Consider the following 15000-nt stretch of genomic DNA (forward strand, 5'->3'; position numbering starts at 1 on the left):
TAGTACACGCAGTGCTCAGGTCCATTACAACTAATTCATCCTTCATCTTCCATCCCTTACTAATTTCATTTGACTCCTAGCGCGAGTAATTTGTTCTGTTTCCTGGGGCGGACAAATATTTGGTGTGGGATCGGAGCCGAATCCTGCCCCTGGCTGTGGCCCTGGAAGATTAGAGCCGAGCGGTCCAGGTGGGAGTGTTTACATTGTGGTTAGCGGAGATTAGGAGTGGATTTAGAGGATGAAGTCTCGTCCTCTCTCTCTTTCTCTCTCTCTCTCTCTCTCTCTCTCTCTCTCTCTCTCTCTCTCTCTCTCTCTCTTTTTCTCTCTCTCTCTCCCCTGGTCTCCGAGGCTCGGACGGCCTTCATCTGATCACGTCCAGATGGACACGCTGGCACACGCTCACCACGCAGACACGTCCTCATCAAACAGAGCCACGGACCTCGCTAACTGCCCACATGCTGCGGCCACTGGCCACTTTATTGGAAACGCCTACTTTGTATGTCCACTCAGGTGTCACTTCTGTGGTCACTTTATTGGAAACATTTCCCTTCTGCTTCCAGTCGCTGCTCACTTTATTAGAAACCCCTAGCACCTACTTCTCCTGTTTCAATCAGTAATTGCCATCTCTAACCAGTAGGTGTTTCTCTTAAAGTGGCCAGGAGTGTGTTGTAGGCCTCGAGTAAACAACAGGCTTAGAGCTGTATTCTGCTGCTACATTTATACAAGGACTGCTCCAGATGGAGCTTTAAGGTTCAGTCAAACACAGGAGACCCCTCTCTCTCTCTCTCTCTCTCTCTCTCTCTCTCTCTCTCTCTCTCTCTCTCTCTGTGAAACTAAGGAGTCAAAACAGTAATATTGTAATGCTTGAGATTCTCTTTCCCTCCAGCCTTCCATTTTCTTGTCTCATCACACCTTCTTGTTAAGAGGTTCTTGTTCTTTCTGTTAAGAGAGAGAGAGAGAGAGAGAGAGAGAGAGAGAGAGGGAAAGAGATTGATAGATAGATAGAGATAGAGATAGAGATAGAGAGAGAGAAAGAGATAGATAGAGAGAGAGAGAGTAAGAGATAGATAGATAGATAGATAGATAGATAGAGATTTAAATTCACTTTATTTAACAATTAACCAAAAGATATCAATTTAACAAACCCTTAGTCCACATAATAAACAATAAACACACGCGCGCGCACACACACACACACACACACACACACACACACACACAAACACAAACACACCATCACCACACCATTACATTGCCTGATCAGCACACCCCATATTCAAATACTAAACAAAACAAAAATACATAATGTCCTTCAGATTCAGAACACTCCAGTCTCTCATCCAGCTCAAAGAGTCTGAATCCCCACTCCGTTTCTCCAACAAATGAGAGTCCAGTGGAGATTCCTCAGACGAGGCTGTCATAGTCCATGTTAAAAATCCAAAGGGGACAGTCAACTGTGAGCAGTCAATAAAGAGGCAATAGACTGAGAACAACAGCGCCGGCCTGTCTCCACTTTTCGGACAGTACTCACCCTGGCAGCAGTAGCCCACGTCTGGTGCGCCACCATGAGGCTTCCGTTTCTTAGGGGCCGTTGATCCAAAACAGCACTACCTCCAGAGTCCAGCAGTGCTCCAACCACACGAACAGTCTGTAAACTCCACGGTGCTGCGTGGCGCTGTACACACTGTCGATATCCAGTAATCCAGTCGTCTTTAACGTTCACAGGGAAAAAACAGTAGGCCTCAGAGACACAGATGTGCCATAGAGACCTACTCATCGGAAATAGATAGACACTTCCGTGCGGTCGTCAGCCACTTCCTGAGTCTGAACCGTCTCTTAGGGGACAGTGTCATGTAGTTCTCATGTTTAGAAGCGTACTGCACAGATCTAATGAACTTTTCAGTGTCCGAGAAGTAGTTTTTCAAGCTCACATTCCTCTTGCCTTTAGTGACATTCAAAAACCGGTTAATCTTCGTGAGAGAATACACATCCATTGGGGGGTCAGTCATTTCAGACGAGGCCTCAGACGGGACCGGCCTGGGTCGAAGAGCCCGGTCTACAGGACACGCTGGCAGGTAACTCAGACAGCCCTGAACAGTCTGACACCACGCTGTCCTCCTCAGAGTCCAGCACAGCATCCACCGAGTCACCGAGACACTCATCCCGCACACGGCCCACGATAACGTCATCCTTCATCAAAACCGACTGTCCATCGTCCTTTACGGGTTTATCAGTTTTACGCCGGGCCTTTCTGTGGGTGCTGACACTAGGCCCGACCGAGTCAGTGGGGTCACTGGGTGTGTTCACAGATGCATTGCTCACATTCACATCATCCTCACCACTGTTAAGGGTTACATTCATGGAGGCCACAGTCCCATCCCCATCTACCCCCTCCACACCTGCAGAGCTGACGGGTTCAGGCCTGCTCTCAGGCCCCGAGACCTCAGCTACCACCTCAACTACCTCCTCGGCTACTACCTCAGCTACTTCCTCAACCACCTCCCCACCTCTGTCCCCTGCCTGCTTCCCTTCCATTAAACCATTCTGTACATTCTCATCACCCACCTGCTGCCCTTCCATTAAATCGTTCTGTTTATTCCTAACTCCCTCCTGCTGCTCTTTTCTGTGCGGGCAGCCGAACTGTTTTATGCCGATGTCTCCACACTCAAAACAGCGGAGTTTTTCCGTACTCGCGAACACTATGTACGAGCCCTCCTCGTATCTAACTCTAAAACTCACATTTAAAGTTTGATTGCGGTTATTTAAAACCATGAAAACCTGTCTCCTAAAAGACATGACATGTTTAATCAATGGATTTTTTAAAACCGATCGGAATCTTTCTCATGTCGCCGGCGAATTTGCCGAACCGAGCCAGTTCTCTCAGTAGCGCCTCGTTAGTAATGAACGGCGGGACATTTGAAACCACAACGCGGGTCGCGGGTGAACGCACAGGGCTGACCTGCACCAGCTCTCCCCTCACCCGGATCCCGACTTAATCAGGCTACTCACACAGCTCTCCTTCTCCAAAAACACCACCACCGCTTTGTCCATTCGAGAAGCCGATTCAATGTTCTCGTATCCAACCTGCTCCCCGACCGCTAACACAAACTCCTCTAACGTTGCTTCACTCTCCTGGACACACCTGACGCCATGGCGGGGAGTCGGCGTCTCCACGCCGGCCTCAGAGGCCATGACTCCAGCCACAAACTCCTCACCACCGGCCAAAAACAGTTCGGTACCAAACACCTCACTAAGCTCTCATAAAGAAGGGTGAAATAAAGGATAGAAAGTAGAAAATCAAGAGAATTAGAAAAGTTGGCAACAATGCCAGAAACCTCCACACGCCACCACGGACAAACCGCGCGCACGCGCAGAGAGAGAGAGAGAGAGAGAGAGAGAGAGAGAGAAGAGAGAGAGAGAGAGAGAGAGAGAGAGAGAGAGAGATAGATAGATAGATAGATAGATAGATAGATAGATAAATAGATAGATAGATAGAGAGAGAGAGTAAGATATAGATAGAGGAGAGAGAGAGAGACAGAGAGAGCAAGAGAGAGAGAGAGAGGAGAGAGAGAGAGAGAGAGAGAGAGAGAGAGAGAGAGAGGCTGGAGCTGTGTTTATTCTTCCATGAAAGTTTCACCCCGTGGTGAGTCCCATGGTGCTGATGTGATGTTATATAAGAGAATGTGGCTGTTGTTGATAAGTTTCTCAGTGGGAGAACAGCACCAAAGACTCCCCCCATCCCCACCAACTCTCTCCCTCCCTCCCCCCCTCTCCCTCTCTCTGTCTCTCTCTCTCTCTCTCTCTCTCTCTCTCTCTCTCTCTCTATCTATCTATCTATCTATCTATCTATCTATCTATCTATCTATCCCTTACTCTTTCTGTCTCTCTCTCTCTCTCTCTCTCTCTCTCTCTCTCTCTCTCTCTCTCTCTCTCTCTCTCTCCCGCCCTGGTGAGGATTATTCAGTGAGAGTCTCCTGGTGATAGTGAGTTGTGGTAGAGTGGACTGTGTTGTGACTCTGATGGTCATTATTGTGGATGTTTGTTCAGTGAGAGATGGGCCCTGCATCATTCAGGTCTTTACTGAGTCTTTGGGGTGAGTTGCTGAACTCTCTGCTGTTACATATAGTGCTTTTCAGCTCGGCTGGGCTCGTTTTAGCTCGTCACTGTTTTCCATTAGCACTGCCCCCCCACGACACGGTTAGACGTCTCTAACGGGAACCACGGGCTTCGCAACCCACAACAACCGCGGCGGTGAAGCCAGGTGCTGTTCACTCGCTCTGTATTTGCGCGTTGTTGTTGTTGTTGTTGTTGTTGTTTGGACTGAACAAAGCTACGCTCTGAGTTCTCACAGATCACATTTGGCTTTCGCTACAATTTTTCCTCTGAACCTCTTCTAAACCCCTCGGGGGAATGTTATGTTAGTTCTGCACCTTCTGTCTACACTTCACAGGATCTTCTCCCGATTCGCTTCGTCATGATTTGTAAATATTTCACACTACGTCACTAAGACAGGTCCCATCCACTGGAGTCACTGTTTCACTAAACACTCTCCACGTCTCTGTCTGCACCTGAGGACATACCACAAAGTTTACAGTTAGGTTTATGTTGAGTTTAAGTTGCTGGGTTGCCAGACATTCACATGGACATCCATCAAAAATGTTTAGAGCACATTTTACGAATCCTGGGAATAGTCTTTTAGTAAAATCTTTACAAAATCACATTGAGACAAGTCTGTTTCAGTGCAGTGAGTTTAATAAAGTCCTAATTAAGGACAAGACATTCATTTTCAGTCAATGCTCTCTAGAATCACTCGGGTAAAGAACGAGAAGCTGAAGTCTCCAAAACTGATTGAGTTACATGAGAAATACGAGACTCCTAACAACTGAGAGAGAGAGAGAGAGAGAGAGAGAGAGAGAGAGAGAGAGAGAGAGAGAGAGAGAGAGAGAGAGAGAGAGAGAGAGAGAGAGAGAAAGAGAGAGAGAGAGAGAGAGACAGAGAGAGAGAGGGAGAGAGGGTGATAGAGAGACAGAGACAGAGAGGGAGAGAGGGTGATAGAGAGACAGAGACAGAGAGGGAGAGAGGGTGATAGAGAGACAGAGACAGAGAGGGAGAGAGGGTGATAGAGAGACAGAGAGAGAGCGATAGAGAGAGAAAGAGAGACAGAAAGAGAGGGAGAGAGACAGAGAGACAGAGGGAGAGAGGGTGATAGAGAGACAGAGACAGAGAGGGAGAGAGGGTGATAGAGAGACAGAGAGAGAGAGGGAGAGAGAGAGAGAGAGAGAGAGAGAGAGAGAGAGAGAGAGAGAGAGAGAGAGAGAGAGAGAGAGAGAAAGAGAGAGAGAGAGAGAGAGAGAGAGAGAGAGAGAGAGAGAGACAGAGGGAGAGAGGGTGATAGAGAGACAGAGACAGAGAGGGAGAGAGGGTGATAGATAGACAGAGACAGAGAGGGAGAGAGGGTGATAGAGAGACAGAGAGAGGGAGAGAGAGAAAGAGAGAGAGAGAGAGAGAGAGAGGGAGAGAGACAGAGGGAGAGAGGGAGAGAGGGTGATAGAGAGACAGAGACAGAGAGGGAGAGAGGGTGATAGAGAGACAGAGACAGAGAGGGAGAGAGGGTGATAGAGAGACAGAGAGAGAGAGAAAGAGAGAGAGAGAGAGAGAGAGAGAGAGAGAGAGAGAGAGAGAGAGAGAGGGAGAGAGACAGAGGGAGAGAGGGAGAGAGGGTGATAGAGAGACAGAGAGGGAGAGAGGGTGATAGAGACACAGAGACAGAGAGGGAGAGAGGGTGATAGAGAGACAGAGACAGAGAGGGAGAGAGTGAGAAAGAGAGACAGAAAGAGAGAGAGAGAGGGAGAGAGACAGAGAGAGAGAGAGGGTGATAGAAAGAGTCAGAGAGAGACAAAGAGAAAGCAATAGAGAGAGAGACAGAGAGAAACGACAGATAGAGAGAGCGACAGAGAGAGCGACAGAAAGAACAATAGAGAGAGAAAGAGAGAAACAGAGAGAGAGAGACAGAGAGAGAGTGATAGAGAGACAGAGAGAGAGCGATAGAGAGAGAAAGAGAGACAGAAAGAGAGAGAGAGAGGGAGAGAGACAGAGAAAGAGAGAGGGTGATAGAGAGAGAGAGTCAGAGAGAAAGCAATAGAGAGAGAGAGACAGAGAGAGAACGACAGAAAGAACAATAGAGAGAGAAAGAGAGAAACAGAGAGAGGGAGACAGAGAGATAGAGTGATAGAGAGAGAGAGACAGAGAGAGAACGACAGAAAGAACAATAGAGAGAGAAAGAGAGAAACAGAGAGAGGGAGACAGAGAGATAGAGTGATAGAGAGAGAGAGAGAGAGACAGAGAGAGAGAGAGAGAGAGAGAGAGAGAGAGAGAGTTGGTGGTGGGGGGTGGGGGGTTGTATTCTACAGCTCCTCAGGTAACACTTACTGAAAATGAGTTTCTAAAGTCAGTGCACTCACGACACCTGCTGAAGGTAATGTGAAAGTTCTTCATTTGCATATTACAGCCTTCTTTGAAATAAAATAGTGATAACCGTGACATATTGCGGGAGCCTGAGGTGTTGCTATACACTTAGCGCCACGTTCTCAGATGGTTTCTGTGGAGAAAATCGGTCTGGATCATTTCTCTACTGTTATCTCCTCCTGGTGCTGTCGTTTTCTTTCCCACAGAAGGAAGGCAGTGTTAATCCAGACGTCGTTATTTGGGCGGAGCACCAGGTCCGGAGTTAAGTCCAGTGCGGTGGGGATTGTGGTCCTTTCAGGGGATGTTTCTAATAAAACGTTTACGTTTGTCCTGCATTCGAGTTCCTACGGGATGATTGTCCTAGTGCTTAGACTTGTTAGGAGTCGGTGGTTCACACTGGGTTGCAGAAATTGTCAGGAAATTCCACGTATATATTTAGTCCACATTATACAAGTGTAAATTACATTTAGTACACACTGTACGAATACTGAGAATGGCCTGCTTTAATGAAGTAGATCCCTTAAGTACCATGTTAATACTTGGCTGCAGTGCTCAGTCTCTCAGACACAGAACAGAGACCTTAATGCTTTAAATAACACAGAGTCAGGGAGGGCTTAGCACAGAACGACACTCCTAACACCAGCTCAGATTACAGTTCAGCGACTGTGATAGTGCTGACATATTGCCGGAGCCCGAGGTGTCGCCTTAACAATTAGCAGCACGTTCTCAGATGGTTTCCATGGAGTCTGCATCGTTTCGGCTCTGTTCTCCTCTCTGCGCCGAGTGTCGAGTTTTTACTGACATTTACCTGATGATTATTAATTCAATAGCAGCTTAAATAATACATTCTTTTCCCTTTTTTTAAACTGATGTCTTATTCACTCGTGGCAGCTGTGAGTCTGTGATACAGATGTGTCCTGTTTTATTAGATGCTTTTATAAAAAGATATGATCTGATTAAAATGGATAAAATACTAGTGAAGTGTCTCCTTCTCCGTTTCCGTGATGTGACGCAGTGAATAGTGTCATTTATGGAGCATTATGTTAACATGAATGAGTGAGTCTGTGAGTGAATCTATGAGTGAGTGAGTGAGTCTGAGTCTGTGAGTGTGAATTTGATGTGTGAGTGAGAGTCAGAGAGTGAGTGAGTGAATGAGTCTGATGTGTGAGTGGGTGAATCTGTGAGTGAGTCTGATGTGTGAGTGAGTGAGTGAATCTGTGAGTGAGTATGTGAGTGGGTGAGTGAGTGAGCGTTAGAGTGAGTGAGTGAGTCTGTAAGTAAATCTCTGTGAATGAGTCTGTGAGGGTCAGTCTGAGTGAATCTATGTGTGAGTGAGTGAGTCTATGTGTGAATGAGTGAGTCTGTGAGTGAGTGAGTGAGGGAGTGAGTGATTGAGTGAGTTCCAGAAACACCTACCGTACGAGGCTGGTGGAGATGAATGCATGTGTGTGGATGTTACATTACGGCTCATATCCAGAGAGACTCTTAGTCTTAGGAGGTATTAGGAGGTGTGTTTACCTGAGCGGGGAATCAAACCCAGTCTGTTGTGGGGATCAGAAATGATACAGAGTTCACTACAAATATCAACCCACCACTGCGCTGCTAATGGGAAAAACACACACACACACACACACACACACACACACACACACACACACTGAGTTAGTTTCTCAGCGTGTGGCAAAGCTGGAGTGAAGCGTAGCAGCTTAGCAAGTGTGTGTGCATGTGTGGCATGTGTGTGTGTGTGTGTGTGTGTGTGTGTGTGTGTGTGAAGATTAGCCCTACCCCACGCTACACTGCGTCTGCCCGTCTGCCCAACAGCAGCAGTGCGGTCGCAGGAGGACCCCGACTGTTTACTGCGGCGGATTTGCTTCTCGTCCAAATCGCAGGAAGGGGCTCGTGGGAATTTTCCTCGCGCCGGCTGGCATGCGGACGGTGGCTGGTTACCGCGGCAACATCACCAAGATGTAAACATAATGCAGGAGGCCCGCTCTGATGCTTATCTGCGCGGCACAACTCTGGGACCCCTTTGTTTGCAGAGTTTTACTGTGACACAGAAATAAAGCTACACCTTGTGGCCATAAGTTTGTGGACAGGTTTTATGATGTTCCCCTATTGCTGCCGTCACTGGCTGTGAGGATTTGATAGTAACCACAAGCATACATGAGATCCGCCAATGATGCTGGACGGATTGGATGGAGAACACAGCTCCACAGCCCAATGCTTGGGCGCTCAGTACCCCTCTAGCCCACACTTGGAGACCTTAGGCTCATGTGTAGCTGCTCCCTCCAGTGATTTTATGAGGTCAGAACCTAAATCTGTGTTTTCTTTTCCTTGTGTTTACAGAAGGATCATGTCATTCTGAGTTTCACCACGGAAGTTCCAGCCATTGTGATCTTCACCAGCCCGACCAAGCAGAACATCTACACCGCCATTTCTCCCACAGCGCTCCAGCTGAGCATCTACGTAAGTACCAAACGCTCCCACAGTGGAACACAGCAGCATTCTCCCCCTGTGTAAACAGCCCTGTTCAGCGCCTGTTCCTTTAAATGATAATGAGCCGCTCGCTGTTCACCCCGACTCCGAGCGCACAGCAGTGGGGAGCGAGGAGCAGAAGCTCTGGTTTTTAGCTGTTTTCACTCGGTTTTCTTTCTTCTCCGTACTCGTTTTCTCCGTTTTTACTCAGTGCTCTTATTCCTCCGAGCTCGTTGTGTCTGTTTTGCTGCGTTTAACCTCGTCTTTGGTCTCTCATGTAAACACGGGTCCAGTCTCTGCACTTGACGTCAGAAGGGAAGCAGAATGGGAATGGCTCCTTTTATCCTGTGTTTTCTAACAGCACACAGAAAACTGACTGATGGGTATTGTTTCTCAGTGTGTGAGTTGGTTGCCTCCAGATTCACACATTAATGTAAACATTGCTCTGAACAAGGGATTTCTTTCATAATTATCTCCCCTTTCAGATCCTTTTAGGAAGTCAACACTAGTTACAAAATATCACAGAAATGTTCTAGACACTGTTTAATTTGGGGACCTCCAAATCACCTGTTCAAGCTCCACCCACAAATATGTTCACAGCAACTGTTGCTAGGTTGAGCAAGACCTTCTGAACCAGATCAATGCCTGCTTCAGACCTAACACCAAATATATTTTATATCATTGTATATCTTATTTCTGCCTTGTAATCTATGCAGGCGAGCTCTGTCCTGATTGGCTGTCATGCATTTTTTCCTTAGAGAATGGTTCTTTAGAGAATTATATGCATAAATGAGATATTTGAATGTGAGGAAGTTATTACATATTTAAATGAACTTCACGTGTTATAAGAGGTTTTTTAAAGAACCTTAAAATCATATGAAGATACTTCACAGTTCTTTCAGTTCTTTAGGAAATAAAACATGGTTCTTCAAAGCCATTTCTCAGAAAGAACCCCATTTGTCAGTGAACTCTCAGCAGGACCTGTGTGAACACACTGTTCAGCTTGTTGAGCCTTTGGAGCTTGGACCTGTGTCAGAACTGATTCTGGTCCCGTCCTACTGTTCTAGTTTGGGCTGATGTTGGAAAAACAGACTTCTCTCCCCTTGCGAAACAGCAGCGTGTCCAGATGTAAGCTGCTGCCAGCTGTTGAACAATGGGTCTCCAGCTGTGGGAACCCCAGGGCTAGTGTTGGAGGAGCAGTTAACCTTGTTTATACGGCCCCTGGCCCCGGAGCGGCGTGAGGGCCGGCGTTATTTACACGGCGCTGAGGGCCCATATGTGAGAGAGGCGGGAAATAAACAACAGACCCAAATTAAACAGTAACAGCAACAGCAGCAGCTGCCACATCCAACATGTGGCAGAGGCCTGTCCTTGGAATTATGGGAAAGGAATGGTTCATTTTGAAATCATGCAGATAGTGTACTCCTCCAAGCGTGTAGAGCCCCAGAGGTGTTGCGTTGGTTGCCCTTTGCTGTGTCTCAGAAGAAGCCCACCCAGAAGTCCTATGTGTCAAGAAGACCCCTCCATCACTAGGGGCTCCATCACTGTTAAGTGACTGGGAAGTTAGTGTTCTCCTGCAAGTGTCGATATAGGGGCAGTTTGCTGTATCTCAGAAGCTCCACTGGGTGGCCTCTTGTAATTGGAGGAAACCACATATAGAACCTCTCTAGAAGGTTTTTTACCCTCCCATCAAAACAACTACATAGTGTAGTTTCTGCAGGGCTGAGCCTGGGATCGCAACTTAGGAGGCTCTATTCTCTCTGTTACGGCTCAGTGGAGCATCACAATGATTCTGAAGCTGTATTTTGAAGGTAAAAATGTTACCTAGTGTTGCTTTAAACTGAGCAGTGGCCTTTTAAAAATGGACTTGCTCAACCCTGCACACAGCTCTGGTCATTCTTTACCAGAGACAAGATCCAAACTGGAGCCAGAACACCGGCTTGAGTCGGTCCGAGTCCAACTGGACCGCCTCTCTTCTCCGTTCTCCCGGAAACCCAGCAGGGAACACACTCAAACAGCGAGCCCTGTTTCAACACTCAGCGTGCTGAGAATAAGGGGCTCTCCTTCCAAACGGTAAAAAGGTTCCACCGTATTTCATTCAGCAAAAGAAGACGTACACAGAGGGGGTCCTGGACTCACCCCTATTTGTTTCTCAGGGTTCATATAAGATTCAGTTCCCCAAACAGAGCAGAAGTACAAGCCTTTGTGTGTGTGGAGGTTAAAGTAAAGATAAGTCATGTTTTCATTAGCTACGTCCTTGTTTCTACATTCCTTCCCCATTCTCTCAGCTCCACTGACCAGCACTTTGTAGTTTGTAGTTTTACTATTAATGACTGCAGTACAGCTGTTGCTCTGCATACTTTGTCACCCCCCTTTCCCCCTGTTCCTCAGCACTCAGGACCCCCACAGAGCAGGTGGTGGATCATTCTCAGCGCTGCAGTGACACTGACGTGGTGGTGGTGTGTTAGTGTGTGTTGTGCTGGTGTAGAGTGGATCAGACACAGCAGTGCTGCTGGAGTTTTTAACCCCTGTGTCCACTCACTGTCCACTCTCTCCTCCACCTCCAAGGTGGTTGGTCCACCTTGTAGATGTAAAGTCAGAGACGGTAGCTCAGTTTGTGTTGGTCGTTCTCTGGTCCTTTATCAGTGGACACTGGGGTCTAAGAAGTATGCAGAGCAACAGCTGAACTAAATCACCCCTGTGTGGTCGGTGTAGAGACAAGGAGGTGGGTGTAATGTCCTGAGGATCCTGCTGATTGTTCTGATAAATTTGGAGAGGAACGAGTCGGATCTTTCTTCGGTGTTTCGCTTTTGGCAGAGACGCCAGCGCAGAGACGGGAAGCGGCTTTTAACCAGAACCGAGCACTTTGTAGTGAACCTGAACTTGACCTTTATGCATCACAGGATGCAGGACACAGCGGGGCTTTCCTCACCCCTCTTCTTTTAATCAGGAGCAGATCCACTGTCCTGGGCACGCTCCGGTCTCTTTTATCAGGCTTGTGTTCTCTGCAGGAAGATAACAGAGGGATGATAGAGTCCAGGGCTCGGGCAGATGACTGGGCTGGAAGGTAGAGGTCAGGCTAACGGACGTTTGGCCCGCGTCCCCCTCCCTGAGTCACGCAGCGGGGAAGGAAGCGTAATCGGAATGGGTTTGGGATCGGGATGCTTCCTGCCGTTCGGTTCTGATACCCGCTGAGACTAGCGCCTGTCAAACTCCCTCCTCCTGTCTCCACATCCCTCCATCTTCCCTCACTCCTCCCTCCACTCCTCACTGTGATCTCTGTCAACACTACTTCCCGTCATTCTCTCTCTCTCTGTCTCTCTGTCTCTCTCTCCATGAAAGAAACACATCACTCAGCGCAGACGGCTTCGCTCTCAGACCTGTCCACATCCACAGACCCTGCAGGTCCCCGAGGCTTATTTATCACAGTACCGGGGGTTTTCCAGGGGGCTTTTCATAGTTCAGGGTGGGTTTGGTCCGAAATGGTTCATTGTAGAGGCTCCTTTAGAGATTGCTGCACAATGGTGGTGAATGGAACCAGGCGTCGCAAGGTCTACATCAAAAATACGGCCGCTATGTTTCCTGTTTACAACCAGCAGCGGACTTCATCACTGCACAGAGCCTTGGAATGATGATGATGATGATGACGATGATGAAGACGTCATGAGGGAAATGCACATTTATTCAAGGACCAGTGGTCGGCCTGTTCTAGAAATATAGTGTGCAATTGTAGAATGTGTACTAGATATAGCTCGCCCTCAGCAGCAAAATAAATATATATATTTCTTTTGCATCCAAACAAATCTCCCCATTTTAAAATATAGCACTAAAAGAAACTAAGAATAACACACCATTTTGACTAAAACACCTTTTTAAACAGGTTTTAATCTGTGTTCATTTTTGCAAATGTCAAAAAATGAACATTGATTTTAGAATGAAATTAATTTGATTAATTTTATTACTAATTTTACATATTAGTAATGAATTAGTACAAATGAGTGGTTCCATGTGGAATATTATACTTGGTACATTTTTTTCACAAGGGTTGCCAGATAAAAGGTTATTGCTTGTGTTACTTCTTCCCATCGTTTACTTGTCTTCTCATTCTGAGCGCTTCTCTATAATGCTTGTGTCAGTGTTGTTTGTCTTGGTCTTGCTGTAACGTTAGCGTTAGCGATACCCTCGGCTAGCTGCGGTGTGGCGGACCTCTTCAGCACTCGTCTTTCAGCGCACTGTTCGGGATGTTGTCACTTTAAATGGTTGTAAATGTTTGTCGTGTTGCCAGAGCCTCTGAAAATTCCAACCAGTTCTATATTATTGATGTTGACTTTTGTTTGGGGGCTAACTCTTTGCTGTTTTCATTCATGTTTTCCCACTTGTGAAAAAGTGAGACATGATGGTGTGCTATGGTTGGATTATCTGTGTTTTTCTGGGGTGGGCATGAAAGGGATGAGCAAGTAATGCTTATGCCATTGCTACTCTGGCCTCAGCACTACAGAAACTGCACTATGTAACTTTTGGAGGAGGGTAGGAAACCACACACCACTCCCTCCCAATCAGTCCCCCTCTGGTTTGATTTCAGGACAGTGCTGCTAAAGCGAATTACACTCTGAAACTGTAGGGGGAGCCCAGGAGCTAAATACCAGATCTTACATAATGTTGCTTTAATTTAACTCTAATACAGAGTCTGTGTGTTTCTCTGTGTGTGAGGGTCCCGCGGCTGTAGACGAGGTGCTGATATATTTATCTCTGTGCAGAGTCGGCCTCCAGCTGCTTGGACTGACGCACACAGTTAAAAAAGATCCCATTTCCTGTCCCCAGACAGGAATTGGAGGAAAAAGCATGGCACCAGAGCGACACTGGACCATAATAAACACTGACCACACGTGCAGACGCACAGAAAACATGTCCTGTGTGAAATGGACAAACGCTGACCGATGCATGGAGTCAAACAGAAACGAATCTCTTTTATAATTTGAATCCGAGTTTTGTTTTTCTTTGTAATAAACAAGATGTCCAGCCTCTGGGCCGCGATGGGGAAGTCTGGACGTTACGTAATCTCTAAAACATGAATGAATACGAGCACGAGTGCACCATCAGAGCTGGAAGTGCTCAGAGGTCAGTAACAATGGGTCTGAACTTCTGAGACTGGACACGCGTTTTCACTGACCTTTGTTACTTGTGGTTTTTCCTGATGTCTGCTTTTCTATCTTCACTTTTTAAAAGTCCAGCTTGTTGGAGTTCAGAAGGTTTTAGCTGCTCTTTAATGGTTAGGATGGTCACGAATCTGGACATTCAGCTGGACTAGATAAATACTTGTTTGAGTTTATTTGAGATTAGGGTTTGTTTTCTGTTGGTGTTGAATTATTGCAGCTTTTAAGGTGCAATCAATCACTTTCTGCACTGATTCTTTTTGACACGATGAAACACGATGTAAACATGGCCTCTCCGTGTGGGGACCCCGCTCTGTGGAGAAGATACAGCTTCATTCATGTAGTGGACAGCTTTGTGTGTCTAATGTAAATGAATGTAAATGTGTTGGATAACGCACTTTCTGTCTGATTCCCAGGTGACGAATGGGACCACGATGTACATGCCTCAACAAAATCACTCCATCTCTTACGCCCCGGATTTCAGAGGCAATGCTTTGTTGAAATGGGCCATTCTAGAGTTTGGAGGAGTCACGTCCTTCACCTCAGTCCTAGACGCTTCGAGCATCACGCTCAAAGGGATTGAAGGTAAATACACACACAAACACGGCAGGTTAGTATCTAGGAAGCGTCTGGAGCCTTTTCCCACGTAATATGGCCAAGAACCTCCTACAGCTGCAGGAAAATAAATTTGACTCACACGCAAAAGGACTAGTCACGAAAGCTGTGCTTTTGGCATGACGTATAGAAGCAGGCCATTCACATCGGACCAATACCAGTGCCAGTACAAGATGGGTACCAGACCATCCTTAGAGAGTCAGGCAGTGTGAGACTAGGGTTAAGTGGCGTTAGGTGTACATTTATGGCTAGGGCGCACAGTTAGGATTAGTGTGAGGTTTAGGGACAGGGT

General features: G+C 46.9%; 1 protein-coding gene across 2 annotated transcripts in view; it reads left to right on the plus strand.

Moving 5' to 3' along the window:
• eng (endoglin) overlaps positions 1-15000 on the plus strand; it is a 58843-nt gene that overhangs the window by 28513 nt on the left and 15330 nt on the right. For both annotated transcript variants that reach the window (XR_010800271.1, XM_066659501.1), the window contains exons 4-5: positions 8812-8931; positions 14510-14678. Coding sequence is in view for 1 of the 2 variants with exons in the window: in XM_066659501.1 (XP_066515598.1) it covers positions 8812-8931; positions 14510-14678 (289 nt within the window). In the remaining variant the exon portion in view is untranslated. The remainder of the gene's footprint in view (positions 1-8811; positions 8932-14509; positions 14679-15000) is intronic.

Source organism: Hoplias malabaricus, chromosome 2 (assembly GCF_029633855.1).
Source record: "Hoplias malabaricus isolate fHopMal1 chromosome 2, fHopMal1.hap1, whole genome shotgun sequence".
Taxonomy (NCBI): domain Eukaryota; kingdom Metazoa; phylum Chordata; class Actinopteri; order Characiformes; family Erythrinidae; genus Hoplias; species Hoplias malabaricus.